Here is an 18,104-nt window from a genome sequence, read left to right as displayed (position 1 = left end):
TAAAAGAGGATTCCAGCTGAAATGGCCCTCTCTCTGACGGACACAAATTTGAGATTGGAAAAGTGTAATTTTGGAATCATTGAAAACTGACCGGTTGTTCGTCTGTTATAACTCCTAAGTGGCTTACTAAAGTGCCATTCTGTCACAATAATTGTCTAGGCTGCATGATAAAAAAAAAGAACAAGTTAAGTCTGTCACGAGCCAAAGTGGCCCATCAGGCCGGCGTTTATTTCTGGTTTCAGTAGCATGAAACTACTGAGAATATTTCAGGCATGCAACTTTTCCGTGGATCTGCTGATGTCCTCGTTTTTCACTTCGCATGAATGTCATTACGATTTGAAAAATACTGCACAAAGTCTTGTGTGGGTTGGGGATTTCCACATGTTTTTCTAAATTCCCAGTTGCATGCCTGATATTTCTATTCCCCCTGGACGGGATGCTAGTCTATCGCCGGTTTCTCCCCAGCTAATGCCGGTACCCATTTACACTCCTAGGTGGAGAGAGGCAAGTGGGGATGAAGTGGCTTGCCCATGGACACAACACATGTCCAGCAACTGGATTTGAACCCCTGACTCTCTGATCATGAGTCACGAACCTATAACCACGAGGCCGCACTCCCCACAGTGCTCCTGGGTGGACAGAGGCAAGTGGGGGTGAAGTGGCTTGCCCAAGGACACAGCGTATGACCAGCGGCTGGATTCGAACCCCTGACTCTCTGATCATGAGTCACAAACCCGAACCCCTGAACCACACCCTCCCTTGGCCGTAGGGCTTCAACTTTAGATCTTCACATTTCCGTTCATTCATTAGTTCTTGTGTTTTTCAGGTCAGGATATGTTTGTAGGCAAGGAGGGAGGTACCTGGCTAGGTATGAGCCGATCAGGCAGGCTGGCCATGCTTCTGAATATCCTTCAACCTGAAGGGATTAACCGTGATGCTAAAGGAAGAGGTGAGTATGTTGAACAGGTGACCCACCTGCCCATCAATCAAAGAGTATGCATTGACCAATTAGATCATGAGTTTTTGTCTGGTGACCACAACAGCTCAGTCAAACTCTGTCAAAGGCACCGTGAGAAATGTACACAAATCACTCGAGGGTGGGGCTCACAGCAAATTCTGGAAACATTGACTGGTGTGCAGGGTTCGAACTTATCAGGCTACTGAAACAGACTCTTAACTAGCCAAATAAACGTGTAGATAGACACAGAAACGTGGAGTCACTTTTCACATCTGATAAGCCCTCATCAGAATAATCGTAAACAAAATAGGGATCCCCCTAAGGCCAGAAAAAAAGTCTCCGGTTTCTGGTATGCGCGCGCGTCGCCGTAGCCATGCGCGTCAGCAACATTAAAAAAATTTGTTTTCAATGTAAGATGATGTCTCAAAACCACCAAGCTCACTGGTTTGACTGGAATCCTGCTGCTGCACAATTTTAACATGTTTTTAGATGGGGTTATGATCGAGTATAAGCTTTATGTGGCCTCTCTTGGCTCCCATATATTGTCAATTTAGTTGGGCACCATATGCCGTCATCAGCCGACATTTGAAGAAAAAAAATAGAAAAAAAAGCTGTGTTGCCGCACCACTTTTGGGGCAAGCTCCATACCAGAAACGGAAGACTTTTTTTTTGGCCTAACACGAAGCTGGATATAGCTCAATCGGTAGGGTACAGATACATGTACACTGTTTGGGAGATAAATATTGAAACTTCTTTGTTGAACAAAAAATTAATCAACTTTAGTCCAGTGTTATTAACTGGAAATGTTTTGGGTGGTTAAAAGAAATGGGGTGGTGAACAGTTTTTGGATCTTCCCTTTTGAAAATGTCAGGAAGTTCTGGAAATCATGAGTCCTAAAAAATTTTTAGGAAAGTGAAGAAAAAACTGGTAGGGTTGGAACAATGTAGCAGAGTTTGGCACATTTCCATTTTCTTGGAATGTTACCAAATCTAGGATTTTCCCTTGGGACTTTTTAAAGTGTCTGGCATTGAATTGTAATTAGAAAGTTTTCAATAAAATTTCTCAAATGGCTCTGCGCTTTTCTTTTCACACAGGCTTCCTTGTGTCGGACTTTCTGGAAGGTAGCATGGATGGCCAGACCTACCTCCAAGGCATAGCAAAGGAATGCGATTCATACAACGGCTTCAATCTCATCACTGTGGAACTTGGGTAAGGAAGCCAGGCTATGCTAAACAAAAATTGCATTGGGCAAGACAGAAAGTCGTGCTGTAAAAATAATCTCTGCATTTCACAATCATAAGAAGGTGATTGAGTGGTAAGACGTCTGCTCTAGAAAGTAGAAGGTCGTGGGTTCGAGTCCCATCCGAGTGACTTTAGCGCGCAATCTCTCTAGACAACACTGAACGTACAGTGTTTATAACATACGTTGGTGAAGAGCAAAACCCAAAATCGCATTTCACATTGTTTTTATTTTTACTTTGACTTTTGTTTTCAGGAATAAGGGAAGCATAGATGCTAACTACTACACAAATTATGCCCCGGAGTGGAAAGACCCCATCAAACTGAACCGAGGTTGTTGCTGTTTCTTAGACTTATATGCTTGTTAATATATTGACTTAAAATATGGACTCTGTGGAGTAACTGTATTTTATGCAAGTACAAAATGTACACATAATGTGCACTGCACAGCACTGGTTTGGGCAAGTGAAAGATATGCAGTGCGCTAGCCAGTTTTAATGTACATGTAAATTTGCACAAACCTGTAGCAGGCGCGGTTCTAGAGCCAACATTTTTTTGGGTGGAGCTAGCAGGGTGGATCCAGAATTTTTTTCAGGGAGGCGTGCTGAAGTGTAGACCGGTTATTTTCTCCGGACACTTAAGCCTCCGAAAATCAATAGGTGGGGGGGGGGGGGGGGGGGGGGGGGGTCGTGCCATATTTTCAATGGGGCGCACTGATAACATCCTACAATCAGGCACACTATATTAACTAAAAGTGTCCAATGCACTCTTCTCACTATTTTCTTTTGGGTGAGAACGTTCGCATGTACGTCACATTCTTACATTTTTTATGGATTTTTTTTTTGGGGGGGGGGGGGGTTAGCCAATCCGACTCGAGACCCATTTTCTGTGACTTGGACTCGGAACTCGAGTTGCATTGACAATGTTGGACATTGATGGATAAAGTTAAGATTTGATAATTAATACAATTATTAATAACAGGTAATAAATACTGATTTTAACTAATATCAAAGCACTTTACATTATTATTACCCAGGATCTTAGGCCAATGAAATATTCCAAATACAATCTTAGCTCCATGGGCGTCGCCAGGATTTTCTCTAGAGGGGGGCAAAACATATTTTTGCAAAAAAATGCCTGTATTTCTCAACACATTCTCGATTTCTCAGTTTTAGAGGGGGGCAGGGACATTTTGCCCCCCCCCCCCAACTCATTAAATTTACACCACTATGACTTCGCGCTGCTTTTTCTTTTCTTTTTAGCTGTTTCGGTGTACACACCGAAACAGCTCTTGTTTTCGTTAAGATTTTTGGCTTTCTATTTTTGGCTTTTCCACATAGTGCGGAAAAGCCTTTGTTTTTGTTCTCTTTTTTTTTTTTTTTTTTTGGCTTTTTCGCAATTTTGCGAAAAAAGCCATTCTTTCTGTTCTCATTTTTTTTTTTTCATCTTCATTTTCTTTCTTCTTTTTGTCACCTAAACCCCATAGACTTTGTGCACGTTTTTTCTGGCTTCCACTTTTGGCATTAATATTTGTCATACATCATTCTAAGTTTGCATATTAGCATAATCCCTATAGCAAAGGTGTGTCCCGAAGATTGACGTCATCTTGACGTCAACGACTAATTTATTATAGATTTTTGAATATTTAATTTTTCCCCTAGACTTTGTACACAGAAATTTAAGAAAAAATTGTCGATTTTCAAAGGGAATTTTTGACTCTTTGCCGGTAATTCATTTGCACCAATCTTTGTCCAAGCAAAGACCCTAACTCAAACAACATTGTGTAATGATGACGTCATGATGACGTCATCCGGTGTGTATTTATAGGCAATTAAATTGTGACACTTTTAATATTTAAAAATGCATAAGAAATCAACCGTACGCGTCCGCGTCCGCAGCATTCTGTTACCGGCAAGTGGTAGAGTAGGCTGAGGTCTTTATTTCATTCAGTGTGCGTGAAATCACGTGACCCTTGCTTCCGGTCGAAAAAGGCCAAAACCGGAAGTGGCTTATTATTTGAAAATGGTAATAGATATGAACTTGCTTTTAACGGTGTTAGGCTCTTGGCTAAAAGTATTCTTCAAATCATCTACCAATGACGTCATGCAATCTTCGAGCGCCCTCTAGCGACAGGTTGAAAATTTGCAAAAATGTATTTTGAATAGATGTCTGTGGCGAAGTTTGTCGGAATCGCCTAAATATTGGTGAATATGATAACCTTGACCGACTTAAGACGTGTGCGAAGTTTTAGGCGAATGACGTCATCAGACCGGAAGTTATAATAAAATGACCCTTTTTCCTGAAAAATCAACCATGGCAGTTTTTATGTTAGTTTTTACTTTAATTGTCGATACATCGTATGTCAGTCAGCCTGCAGAGCACGTGTTGCCGAGGTCAAATCCTGTCCACATCACAGTGGCCGTTTTAGCCGATTGTCGGCTAACTTTGACAGATTTTATGTTCATGCATGCGCATAGTCAGGGACGTATAATAGAAAAACATAATGCCGAAAAGCCCTATGTTAGGTATTTAAAGGTGCAGTTTTTCTGCAGTGGGATTTTCCACAAGTCTTTTCCTATACAACACTGATATCTTACTGAGTAGTTCTGAACTTCAGCCGAGAATTACTATGAGAAGGAAAGAGATATCGTATTTTTTTCATGCTGTCATTCAATTGAACATATTCCTAAGGGTCAGAATATCAAGTAATATTTCATAAAAATGTTTCAGTTCAAAGGCAAATTACAAATTTAAAGGTGCAATTTTTCTGCAGTGGGATTTCTTTAGCCCGTTAACTTTGTACACGTGTTAGCCCATTGACTTTGTACACGTTTTCAAGCCACCATTTCTATAACTTGGCGATCTGGAATTGCCATCAATGTTACAGCTAAGGAAGACCCTCATACAAAAATAATGCCAAGACTATGACGTCATGATGACGTCATCACCTAATTTTTATGCCCCGCGGCGAAGCCGAAGGGGCATACTGTTTCCGCCTTGTCCTTCCGTGGGTGGGTGGGTGTGTGGGTGGGTGGGTGTGTGGGTGGGTGGGTGTGTGGGTGGGTGGGTGTGTGGGTGGGTGGGTGTGTGTGTCCAGACAAATCTTGTCAGCGCGATAACTTGAGAAATACTTAACATATGAACTTCAAATTTGGTTTGTGGATTGTCCTTGGTAATCCTAAGAAGCCTTTTGCATTTGGGGCCGAAAGGTCAAGGGTCAAGGTCACAGTGGCTGAAACAATAGAAATTTTGTCAGCGCGATAACTTGAGAAATACTTTACATATGAACTTCAAATTTGGTTTGTGGATTGTCCTTGGCAATTCTAAGAAGCCTTTTGCATTTGGGGCCAAAAGGTCAAGGGTCAAGGTCACAGTGACTAAAACAAAAGAAATGTTGTCAGCGTGATAACTTGAGAAATACTTTACATATGAACTTCAAATTTGGTTTGTGTATTGTTCTTGGTAATCCTAAGAAGCCTATTGCATTTGGGGCCGAAAGGTCAAGGGTCAAGGTCACAGTGGCTGAAACAATAGAAATTTTGTCAGCGCGATAACTTGAGAAATACTTTACATATGAACTTCAAATTTGGTTTGTGGATTGTCCTTGGCAATCCTAAGAAGCCTTTTGCATTTGGGGCCAAAAGGTCAAGGGTCAAGGTCACAGTGGCAAAAACAAAAGAAATTTTGTCAGCGTGATAACTTGAGATATACTTTAAATATGAATTTCAGATTTGGTTTGTGGATTGTCCTTGGCAATCCTAAGAAGCCTATCGCATTGGGGGTCGAAAGGTCAGGGGTCAAGGTCACAGTGGCTAAAACAATAGAAATCTTGTATTTTCCTGAGATCATAGGGATTAGGGATTAATTCATATAAAACCTACAGAAGACACTAATGCTGTCAATGAACGTTCCATTGACCAAGGTACATGTAAGTTGATGTTAGAGTGGTGTTATGTCATGGAAACAGTCACGGTTGCGGGGCATTTGTGTTTGTAAACACACCTGACTTGTTTTTATTGATTTTTGAAAATTTACGAGCATATTATGAAGTCCTATATCTACAGAACTGTAAGGGGCCATTCAGAATTTTCAATGTTTTAAAATTTCGATCTTTTTTCCAAATTGTGGGTGGGTGGGTCAAGCTAAATAATTGAAAATCGGAATTCACTTTCCATGGAAAAAGAAACATTCCATGGAAAAAGAAAAAAAGAAAAGAAAGATAGGTCTTTTGAGTTGCCTGAACTACGCGCAAGCGTTCCAATATCGCGATGCGTGTTTCTTTTCCAACTTCGTCCCCTGTATGTACTGGTCATGTACGTGTATATAGACCCACTGTGGCATGAGAGGTTTTTCAGTAGACTTGGACGCCGGGCGTTTGTAGCGGTTGGGCCGTGCAGAGGCAGCAGGGTACCAGGTGTACTAGATCGGCTCTATAACACGCCGCGGGCGTCGATTACCAATCGCTATAAAAACTGGACTGGACTCCAAGACTACGAGGACCGCAGCCTGTGATGTGATGTCTGCCCAACCTGATGTTTTTCTTTCGCTCGTACCCCGGCCGCCCTGCAAACAGGGCGAGGGGGGGGGGGGGTACAAGCGAATGTTTTTCTCAGCTACCTCACGTGACAGGCACAACATCGTATGTCACATGTCATCCACCTCATCCAGAAAACGACAAAACCACGGTCATCTTTGTGGCTTCCAAAACTGCAACCTGTCATTCCCAACAGCATATCAGCTGGCAAAACACAAGAAAACTGAAGGTCACCAGTGCAAAAGAGGAAGACCGACAACTTCACGCCGTCACTGAACTAGACACACATGTACATGGGTATACATGTTCATGTTCAAGTATATGTACATGCAAGTGCAAGTGCATGTACACGTTCAGTTTTTTATTAATCGAAATTAGGAGTGGGTGGGTGGGTCAAAATAATTTGGAACAAAAGTCGAAATTTTAAAACATTGAACATTCTGAATGGCCCCTAAGTCTGATTGGGTTGAAACCTGGTATGCGGTTAGACCAGGATGTGTTATAGGTAAAAAAAAATAGGTGACACCACGATGACGTCATCCGGAGATTTTATATGAATGTTTGAAGTTTTTGACCTTTTAGCCATATCTCATGAACGTAACATGCAAAATTCAAAATTCTTTGTGTATTTGGTCTGTTAGGTAAAAGGTATTTGCACAAAATTTTGAAAAAAAATATCTGACATCAATATGACCTCATAAAAATGCAATTTCTAAAAATACATATAAGGAAAGGTCTGACTGTCATGAAACTTAGTGTGTAGGTAAATAATGGTACTAGTATACAAATTTTAAAGTGACGTCACGATGACGTCATCGTTTGGTTTTTATATTTTTTAGATATTTATAATTTTATTCTGTTTCTACAAATTGCACACTTTCTTTCATCGGATTGACATTAAACTTGGTTCAAACCAAAATCGCAATGACAAAATGTGCATTGAGAAGGGTCTTAAGGATGACGTCATTGCAGGGCAAGTGACATCATTTGATAAAATTATACTTTAGGAATTATTCTAAGCGTTTTGAACAACCTTTAACTGCATGAAGCACTCTGAAAAGTGACTGCAAAAGGACAAACGAAACAAATATTTGTAAAATGCGAAAAAGCCCTGTGTTCTGTTTGCAAACAGACATACAGCTCTAGTTTTTTTTTCTCCTTTTTCAGACTTTTTCTCCATAGGTTTAACACACGTTTCTTCTGGGAGTCCACTTCGATCGATTTCAGACTTGGTACATACTTAGACCACCACCCACAGATGGTCCTAGAAGAAATTCGTGACCGTGACGTCATCAGGTGTCGGGTTACGTCACATAGATGCATTTTTCCCCATATGTTTTGTACACGTTTTCAAACACTCCACTTTGGCCTTTTCGTAAATCCGATCGACCTCCGACTTCATACATACTTAGACCATCACCCACAGATGGTCCTTGAAGAAATTCGTGATCGTGACGTTATCAGGTGTCAGGTTACATCACATTAAAGATGCATTATTTCCCTATTGGTTTTGTACACGTTTTTCTTCAAACTGAACTTTGGAAGTACAAGTCTGATTGGGTTAAAACTTGGTATGCATATTGACATGGATGTGTTATAGATTGAAATTGAAATGACATCATCATCAAATGTCATGTGAAGTCCCTTAAAGCGGCATTTTATTCCTTTATAGGTCTATGATCTACAGAACTAAAATGTTTGATTCTCCATAGGTTTTGTACACGTTTTCCTTCAATTAGTACATTTTGGCTTTTTCATAGATCTGATTGACTTCAGACTTGGCAGACACACATATCACCAGCCCCAGATGGTCTTAGAAGGTTGTCGTCATGTTGTCGTCATCAGGTGTCATTGAGGGCGCCCTAGCTTTGTATTCTTTGCAGCCCTGTAGCTTTGTATGTATAGGTCTGATTGCCTTGAAACTTTGCATGCCCTCACATTGGGGTGTCTTTCATATGAAAATATAGGTGCCGTCATTGTGACATCATCGGTTCTCATGTGAGGGCGCCCTATTTTTACATGATGTGCAGCCCCATATCTCCGCAAGTATGGGTCCGATTGGATTGATTGGCATTCTCTCATATTGGGATCTGTTATACATGTATTTGATAATATAGCTGAAATCATCGTGATGTCCTTAGCTGTCATGTGAGGGCGCTCTCACTTTGCATCATTTCTAGCCTAATATCTCCACAATTACATGTATGCGTCCGATTGGGTTGAAACTTAACCCTTACTCTCTGAGGGTAGTTTACTGCATGTCAGTTGGTTATGCCAATGCCCTCCAGCTGCAGTTTATTGGAGGATACTTTGATGTAGCAGTGAAGGCTCCAATTGGCAGGAGTTGGAGGCCCTGGAGGGTGCCTGATACTGACCAGCTGGGGGCACTTGATTGTTATCAGAGGACTCTCATTGTTCTCTGTGGCATGTATTGGAGTGCCTGTCCAGTTACCCTTGAAATGACATGGCAGATATTGGAGGGCCATGCAAAAAACATAGGAGATTTTCTTGAGGCACAATTGGCATGCGTTGGAGGGTCTAGTAGGGTAAGGGTTAATTAATTTGCATTCACACAAACTTGGATAAGTTATACACCTGAATATAGGTGAAGTCAAGAGGACATCATCGGTCGTCATGTGAGGGCGCCCTACCATGGCATCATTTGCCGCCCTATATCTTATGCATGGGTCCGATTGGGTTGAAACTTTCTTTGCCCTCATATTGGGAAGTGCTATGTGTGAAAATGTAAGTGGCGTCATCATCCCTTCCGTGGTCGTCATATGTGGGCGCCCTAACCTTGCATACTGGAATGTGCTATATGTGGAACATATAGGTTAAGTCGTGATTACGTCATCAGTTGTCTTGTGGGGCGCCCTAACAGTGCATCATAAGTCGTGATTATGTCATCAGTTCTCTTGTGGGGGCACCCTAACAGTGCATCATGGCCCTTTATCTCTGCAAGTATTCGACCGATTGCGATGAAATTTTACATGCACTAATTGAAGTCATCTTCTCATGTCCTTGTCACATAAAAAAAGCCAAAACAGCTTGTGTTTGTCCACAAACACATCTCTAGTTTCTTTTTCTTTTTTTCTTCCTTTCTTTCTTTTTTTCTTTTCCAGGGGGGGGGGGGGGGCAAGTGCCCCCTTGCCCCACCCCCTCGCGACGCCCATGCTTAGCTCCCTGGGGAGTATACAGCTCGATGCTGCCATTTCGGCACAAAGCAGCTAAATCAACCACAATAACAATCTCTGCCCTCACAGGTACCCATTTACTCCTGGGTGGGGAGAAGCAATGAGTTACAAAGTGCCTTGCCCAAGGGCACACGCACCACAACCCCAGTCTGGCTTTGAACCCACAACCTGCAGAGTTACCCGCAGACCACAAATTCAATGCTCCAGACCACTAGGCCACAGCATTAACTGGTTTTAAAACTTCATTCTTTGTTTTCCAGGTATACATACATTCTCAAACCACACAATCAACACGTCATGGCCAAGGACAGATCATGTACGAACAGAACTCGAGAAAATCGTCCAAAAGGCACACAGCCTTTCCAAAGAAGAACTAACAGGAGAGTTAATGGCAATGATGGCACGCGATGTACCGTAAGTATACAATGTATATCTCTCTTTGTTGACCCTAAAAAAAGTTGTGCAAGTTGACGTCTTTAAATTTCTCAAAAAGTATCCAACATCAGCATTTCATGTTGGAGTGTATTGTTTGTACCCTTCTTTATAATCACAGCAAAAATTTGATAAAATCCATTCATGCAAACCAGAATTACAACAGATCATAAATGGCAAAGTCTTTTTTATCCGTTCCAGTTTGATTTACCAGCCATATGGTTGTGAAGGCATAGCGTATATCGTTGATTTAAGCAAAGCTAATCCGATTACGTACGTAGACACTGTAACAGAGCAGTGAAATTCATGCACCCCCAAAAATGGCCTTTTGAACGTTGTGTTTCTCAGAAAATATGCTCAGTATGATTGACATGTTAAATTAAAACGGAAGAAGAAATTTTAACTTCATGTCAGTGAAAAAATCGCCATCATCGATGCCAAAACGTCAATACTGGTTACTGGTAAAGCTGACCTTCAAGTCTGGAAGAAATCGTTCGAGAATTTCCCCAAATCTGTGTATTTATATCAATTTCTAGGGATTTCTCCAAGTTGTTATTTCTGGAGTAGTTGAACACTTAAGTGATCTAAGTATATTCTGAACTTCAGCTTTAATAATCTGTTGTTGCAAACGCCAGTGTTACACCTTGAACTACATGTATCTCCAAGGAAAATTTTGAAGAGGATCGCCTGCCAACGTGAACATGTCTGTGTACATGTAGTTTCATTCAAAATAAAGTGTTACGTAACCTTTTAGAAATCACCCTTTATTTACCTTTCTTTAATAATTGACATAATTTCTAGCGCCTTGAGTACCTAATTGTTGGTAGATACGTGCGCTATATAAGACTCCGTTATTATTATTATTATTAACCACACAGCTGTTACACAGTTAATGAAAAGACCCATTGCAGAGTTACGGTTGATCGATTTCCAATGCGATGTGTAATTCCCATTGGAATGGTTGAAAAACACATCCTTCTATAATCTGTTGCAGCTCTGGTTTGCATGAATGGATTTCCATGACATTTTCACTGATTATACACAACAGTATAATTAATGTCCTCCATCAAAATGAAATACTCATGTTAGATACTTTTTGAGAAATTAACGATATCTGCTTGCACAGCTTTGTTTTCGGTCACCCTGTACATGATCATACATTATTAGTTTGCATGCATTTCTTGCATATTCTGTACTAGAATTATGTAGATGGAATTTCCGTGACATCATCTTTTGTGTTTCATTCAGTCCGTGCATGTAGTGAAAAATGTGCTGCCACTACATTAAGCTTAACAGTTTGGATGCAATTAGTATGATGTCATAAGCAGGCTGGCAATATTTTCTCAGATCAGCTGATTTTTTTTACTTTATGCTTATGCCTCTCACTGCTGGGCCCGGGTTCCGTTCCCGGCTCAGGTCATATGTGAGTAGAGTTGTTCATTGATTCTCTCCTGTGCCACGAGGGTTTTTCTCCAGGCTCTCCAGTCTTTCTCCCTCCGCAAAAATCAACACTTTCGATCTCTGGCTGTGATCCGTGGTCAGACATGGGTCGTATGGCTGTTGCCTTTAAGCTTGACATGCCTTTAGCTCGACCACGTTGTAGCCGCGTCCTTCGCAATTCAGCTGTTTCTGCTACGAGTAAGGACAAGTAGCATCCCCCTCCTGTTAAAAATTGACAAACACTGTGTAAAGTCTTATAATACTTGGAATTTTCTTTTTTGTTGTTATTTCCCAGTTGCATGCCTGCATGAAAAATTATGCAGTATTATAGATTTGTAATTGGGGTTTCAAATCTAGAGACTACGTATATTTAGATATAACAGCAGCTACCTCTCTCATATCTCAATACACCGTGTGCCCATAGGAGCGTTGCAGATGGACCAGGAATGTTCCATGTTTTTAGTTGCTTCCTAAAATACAAATCAGTGTTGTGCAGTTACGGGTACTACAGAAACCGGGTACCCTATTGAAGTAAAAAACACGGGTACCCGGGTATCCGTAAAAGAAACCCAACCCCAAAGTTCAAATCCTGGAAGTTGTCTGAAGGTCTTTACGGTCTTTAACGGTAGCGTTACGGTTTAAACTGCAACTGTCACGAGCGTCATCTGACGTGCCTTAAAATGCACACAGCCTGGTTTTCATTTAAAAAATTCCACACAAATGGCATTCCAAATCTTCCCTTTTCATTGTCTGAGAAGTTGCTAAGTAATTTGTAAAGTTGGTTACTGGTACCTGATCCCATAATCTGGAACCGGTTCCTGAATTCAACGGTCGTGTACTCGGGTACCCGGTTCCGATGCACACCCCTAATACAAATACATGTTGTTGGCTTGCCAGGCTTGTGCCCTGTGCAGACATTTCCACAGAAGACATGGACTTCACTAAGTTCAAAGAAATACTGAAGGAATTGGTGTTCATCAAGTCAAACACATGTGGAACAAGGTATGTACTCCTATTTAAAACAGGCATTGCATTTGAAGTTTGTATGAGGGGGAAGGGGGCTGGATTAAAGTGGGGTGTGCCCAATTTCTGTTACACATGTAAACTATGGTTGCTGATAGGACTTACAAATGTTCAGTTGGGGGGAGACAATGGGGGGGGGACTGAGACTGAGGGGGGACAAATTGTTCTGAGTTTTTTTATTCTTTCTTTCTTTTTTACATTTTTTTCAGGACCACAACTGTTATCCTTATTGATGCAGCAGGAAATGCTTCATTCACTGAAAGGACACTGAAAGAACCAATCGATCCAACCCTCCCGGAATGGGAACAGCGGAATCACACATTCTCCCTGCTTTAAACCCTTGCCGGCCCTTTCAAATCCAGCGGGAGGTCTAGCAGGATACTCGCGTGATTGAGGAAGGTAGAGCCCAGCCACTTTAACTATGCATTGGGATTTTAACACACGTTGGCTCAGGGTAGCTTATATTAAGTTAACAACAAACACGTTTTCTTGTGAACAATTTATTTCATATAGATCTACCACTCCTTTTGACACGCAGTCCGTGGTGATGGCGCATTTGGACAGCTAATCTTGCTGGGTCACTGAATCCGGCAAATTTGGCCCAAATTTTAAGAATTTATTTTAAATCAGCTAATTCCTTAGAGATGCAACCATGCTGGCAGTTTCCATTTTTAACTGTAATGTACTTTTATGCAATTATTATTATTTTTTAGGAGGGGGGGGGCATTTAAATTTTTTTCGAAATGCCTTGCTATATTATTACATTGTCTTTATGTCGTATTCCATTTTCTAGTGCATATTGCTCGTGAATGGGACGAGCTACCGGAATCTCTGAGGTCTGGCGTTGTTGAAATGTCATTAAATAGCTGGATCAATTCCCTAAGATGCCACCTCTGCCGACCACAGTAACTGTACTGGGTCCTTTTAGTTCTTTGTGTATTTTAACTGGGGGGGGGGGGGGGGGTTGACATTTTTTCTCATCTCTTGCTTTAAAGTGAAAAGGGTTTCGGATGGCGCCGTGTGGAGGGAGATCTCTTCTTGAAAACCGGTTCTTTTCAGATCCATACTTCTTCCAGGAAGAGATTTCTTTTCACATGGCATTGCCCGCAAACACATTTCTATTTTTTTTAGCTGTTCCCAATTTCAATTGGGAACAGCTCTTGTTTTCGTTAAAGTTTTTTTTTTCCTTTTTTGGCTTTTTCGCAATTTTGCGAAAAAAAGCCATTCTTTCTGTTCTCATTTTTGGCTTTTTCGCAATTTTTGCGAAAAAGCCTTTGTTTTTGGTCTCATTTTTACCCCTCAGCCGAGAGGCTCGAGGGGTATTGTCATCGCCTAGGGCGTCCGTCCGTCCGGATGTATGTCTGTCTGTCCCTCCGTCCGTCCGTCCGGGCAGCTTAGTTTCCGGATGATAACTTGAGTTAGAAATGTTGTTTGGGGTTGTAACTTCGGTAGGGGGTTGCCCTTGGGAGTAGGCAAGTTGGGATTGGTTTTGAGGTCAAAAGGTCAAAGGTCAAGGTCACCGTGGTGAGTTAAATGTAAATGGTTTCCGGATGATAACTTCAGTTAGAAATGAGATTTTGGTGTCTAACTTTGGTAGAGGGTTGCCCTTGGGAGTAGGCAAGTTGGGATTGGTTTTGGGGTCAAAAGGTCAAAGGTCAAGGTCAGCATGGTGAGATAAAGGTAAATGGTTTCCGGATGATAACTTGAGTTAGAAATGAGATTTTGGTGTCTAACTTTGATAGGGGGTTGCCCTTGGGAGAAGGCAAGTTGGGATTGGTTTTGGGGTCAAAAGGTCAAAGGTCAAGGTCACCGTGGTGAGTTAAATGTAAATGGTTTCAGGATGATAACTTGAGTTAGAAATGAGATTTTGGTGTCTAACTTTGGTAGAGGGTTGCCCTTGGGAGTAGGCAAGTTGGGATTGGTTTTGGGGTCCAAAGGTCAAAGGTCAAGGTCACCATTGTGAGTTAAAGGTAAATGGTTTCCGGATGATAACTTGAGTTAGAAATGCGATTTTGGTGTCTATCTTTGGAAGAGGGTTCCCCTTGGGAGTAGGCAAGTTGGGATTGGTTTTGGGGTCAAAAGGTCAAAGGTCAAGGTCACCGTGGTGAGTTAAATGTAAATGGTTTCCGGATGATAACTTGAGTTAGAAATGCGATTTTGGTGTCTAACTTTGGTAGAGGGTTGCCCTTGGGAGTAGGCAAGTTGGGATTGGTTTTGGGGGTCAAAAGGTCAAAGGTCAAGGTCACCATTGTGAGTTAAAGGTAAATGGTTTCCGGATGATAACTTGAGTTAGAAATGCGATTTTGGTGTCTAACTTTGGAAGAGGGTTCCCCTTGGGAGAAGGCAAGTCGGGATTGGTTTTGGGGTCAAAAGGTCAAAGGTCAAGGTCAGCATGGTGAGTTAAAGGTAAATGGTTTCCGGATGATAACTTGAGTTAGAAATGAGATTTTGGTGTCTGACTGAGGTAGGGGTTTGCCCTTGGGTACAGGCAAGTTGGGATTGGTTTTGGGGTCAAAAGGTCAAAGGTCAAGGTCACCGTGGTGAGTTCAATGTAAATGGTTCCGAATGATACCTTGAGTTAGAAATGAAATGTTGGTGTCTAACTTCGGTAGGGGGTTTCCCATTGGTACAGGCATGTTGGGACTGGTTCTGGGGTCAAAGGCCAAAGGTCAAGGTCACCACGTTGAGTTAAAGGTTAATGGTTTCCGGATGATAACTTGACTCTGGCTGAGGGGTTTCAACAGCAACGCTGTTATTTTTTTTTTTTTTGCTTTTCCGCAAAGTTGCGGAAAAGCCTTTTTTTTTTATTCTGGTTTTTTTGGGGGGCTTTTTCGCAATTCTTGCGAAAAAGCCTTTCTTTTTGTTCTGATTTTTTTCTTTCTTCCTCTTCCTCTTCTTCTTCTTCTTCCACTTCTTTTTTGCACAAAATCCCATAGACTTTGTACACGATTTTTCTACACACCACTTTTGGCCTTCAAGCAATTCTGATTTCCTTCAAACCTGGCACATACTTAGAACATCACCTGCAGATGTGTGCCGAATCATTACATCATGGTGACGTCATCACGCGATTTATTATAGAATTTTGAATATTTAATTTTTCCCATAGACTTTGTACACAGAAATTTTTAAAAAAATGTCGATTTTCAAAGGGCATTTTCGACTCTTTGCCAGTAATTCATTTACACCAATCTTTGTCCAAGCAAAGACCCTAATTCAAACAACATTGTGTAATGATGACGTCATGATGACGTCATCCGGTGTTTATTTATACATGTAGGCAATTAAATTTTGACACTTTTAATATTTAAAAATACATAAGAAATCAACCGTACGCGTCCGCAGCATTCAGTTGCCGGCAAGTGGTAGAGTAGGTTGAGGTCTTTATTTCATTCAGTGTGCGTGCAATCACGTGACCCTTGCTTCCGGTCGAAAAAGGCCAAAACCGGAAGTGGCTTATTATATGAAAGTGTTAAAAGATATGAACTTGCTTTCAACTGTGTTAGTCTCTTGGCTGATAGTATTCTTCAAATCATCTACCGATGACGTCATGCAATCTTCGAGCGCCCTCTAACGACAGGTTGAAAATTTTCAAAAATGTATTTCGAATAGATGTCTGTGGCGAAGTTTGTCGGAATCGCCTAAATATTAGTGTGTATGATGACCTTGACCCACTTAAGACGTGTGCGAAGTTTTAGGCGTATGATGTCATCAGACCGGAAGTTACGTTAAAAAGACCTTTCCTTTTTCAAAAATTGCTAAAAAATCAATCCGTACAGATATAATCTTGAATTGCCCATTAAATGATAGCGTAAACATTTGCCTCAACAGTGCCAAGTTCCAAGCTTGTCAAATTGTTCACACAGTTGACGCGGCGTCGGCAAAAAATACCCTTGCGCAAGTTGCGGCAGAAAGAGTAAAAAATGCCGAGTCGACTCATCCAAGCATTAACCGCAAGTGTGTGCGTGTATACATGTACATTGACCAGATTCGGCATCGCCTGCTTCCCAATCCCATACACCACACACGCACGTGGTCGTGAGGGCGCGGACCTTCCAAGCGCCACATTGTCATACTGTTGATGTCTCTAGCGAAGTTTACGGCAATCTATGAAGCCCGGGAAGGGACAGGGTGGATTTTTTTTTTGGAATTTCCTAATTCGTTCACACGAATTACTCATTCGTTCGCACGTATTGCTAATTCGTTCGCACGAATTGCTAATTCGTTCGCACGAATTAGTAATTCGTTCGCACGAATTGCTTTTTCGTTCGCACGAATTGCTATTTCGTTCGCACGAATTACTAATTCGTGGGAACGAATTACTGGAGTTGTTCGTGCGAACAAATTGGTCATTCGTGCGAACGAATTACTGGAGTTTGCTAATTCGTTCCCACGAATTACTAATTCGTTCCCACGAATTAGTAATTCGTGCGAACGAATTAGTAATTCGTGTGAACGAATTAGCAAACTCCAAAAAAAAATTCCACCCTGTCCCTTCCCGGGCTTCATAGCAATCACTTCAAAATTGTGCGGTGAAGAAATATTCTCCTACATAAAAGAAAGCGAAAAAGCCCTGTGTTCTGTTTCGACAGACATGCAGTTCTAGTTTCTTTCTTCTTCTTCTTCTTCTTCTTCTTCTTCTTCTTTTTGTTCCACTTCAAATGCCATTGACTTTGTGCACGTTTTTTCTCAGTGCCACTTTTGGCATTAATCTTTGCCATACATCATTCAAACTTAGCATAAGCATAGTCCCTATGGCAAAGATGTGTCCCGAAGATTGACGTCGTGGTGACGTCTTCGACTAATTTATTATAGATTTTTGAATATTTAATTTTCCCATAGACTTTGTACACAGAAATTTAAAAACAATTGTCGATTTTCAAAGGGCATTTTTGACTCTTTGCCAGTAATTCATTTACACCAATCTTTGTCCAAGCAAAGACCCTAATTCAAACATTGTCAGCGCGATAACTTGAGAAATACTTAACATATGAACTTCAAATTTGGTTTGTGGATTGTCCTTGGTAATCCTAAGAAGCCTTTTGCATTTGGGGCCGAAAGGTCAAGGGTCAAGGTCACAGTGACTGAAACAGTAGAAATTTTGTCAGCGCGATAACTTGAGATATACTTTACATATGAACTTCAAATTTGGTTTGTGGATTGTCCTTGGCAATCCTAAGAAGCCTTTTGCATTTGGGGCCGAAAGGTCAAGGGTCAAGGTCACAGTGGCAAAAACAAAAGAAATTTTGTCAGCGTGATAACTTGAGATATACTTTACATATGA

General features: G+C 41.2%; 1 protein-coding gene across 3 annotated transcripts in view; it reads left to right on the top strand.

The window, feature by feature from the left end:
- LOC119727512 (transport and Golgi organization protein 2 homolog) overlaps positions 1-13,729 on the top strand; it is a 28,581-nt gene extending 14,852 nt beyond the window's left edge. For all 3 annotated transcript variants that reach the window (XM_038199413.1, XM_038199421.1, XM_038199429.1), the window contains 6 exons: positions 827-949; positions 2,053-2,167; positions 2,454-2,530; positions 10,186-10,339; positions 12,695-12,799; positions 13,030-13,729. In XM_038199413.1, coding sequence (XP_038055341.1) covers positions 827-949; positions 2,053-2,167; positions 2,454-2,530; positions 10,186-10,339; positions 12,695-12,799; positions 13,030-13,156 — 701 coding nt within the window. In that variant the 3' untranslated portion in view covers positions 13,157-13,729. The remainder of the gene's footprint in view (positions 1-826; positions 950-2,052; positions 2,168-2,453; positions 2,531-10,185; positions 10,340-12,694; positions 12,800-13,029) is intronic.
- Positions 13,730-18,104: the final 4,375 nt, after the last annotated feature.

Source organism: Patiria miniata, unplaced genomic scaffold (assembly GCF_015706575.1).
Source record: "Patiria miniata isolate m_02_andy unplaced genomic scaffold, ASM1570657v1 HiC_scaffold_1, whole genome shotgun sequence".
Taxonomy (NCBI): Eukaryota; Metazoa; Echinodermata; class Asteroidea; order Valvatida; family Asterinidae; genus Patiria; species Patiria miniata.
Note: the sequence above shows the minus strand (reverse complement) of the source record. Positions and strands in the feature narration are given on the sequence as shown.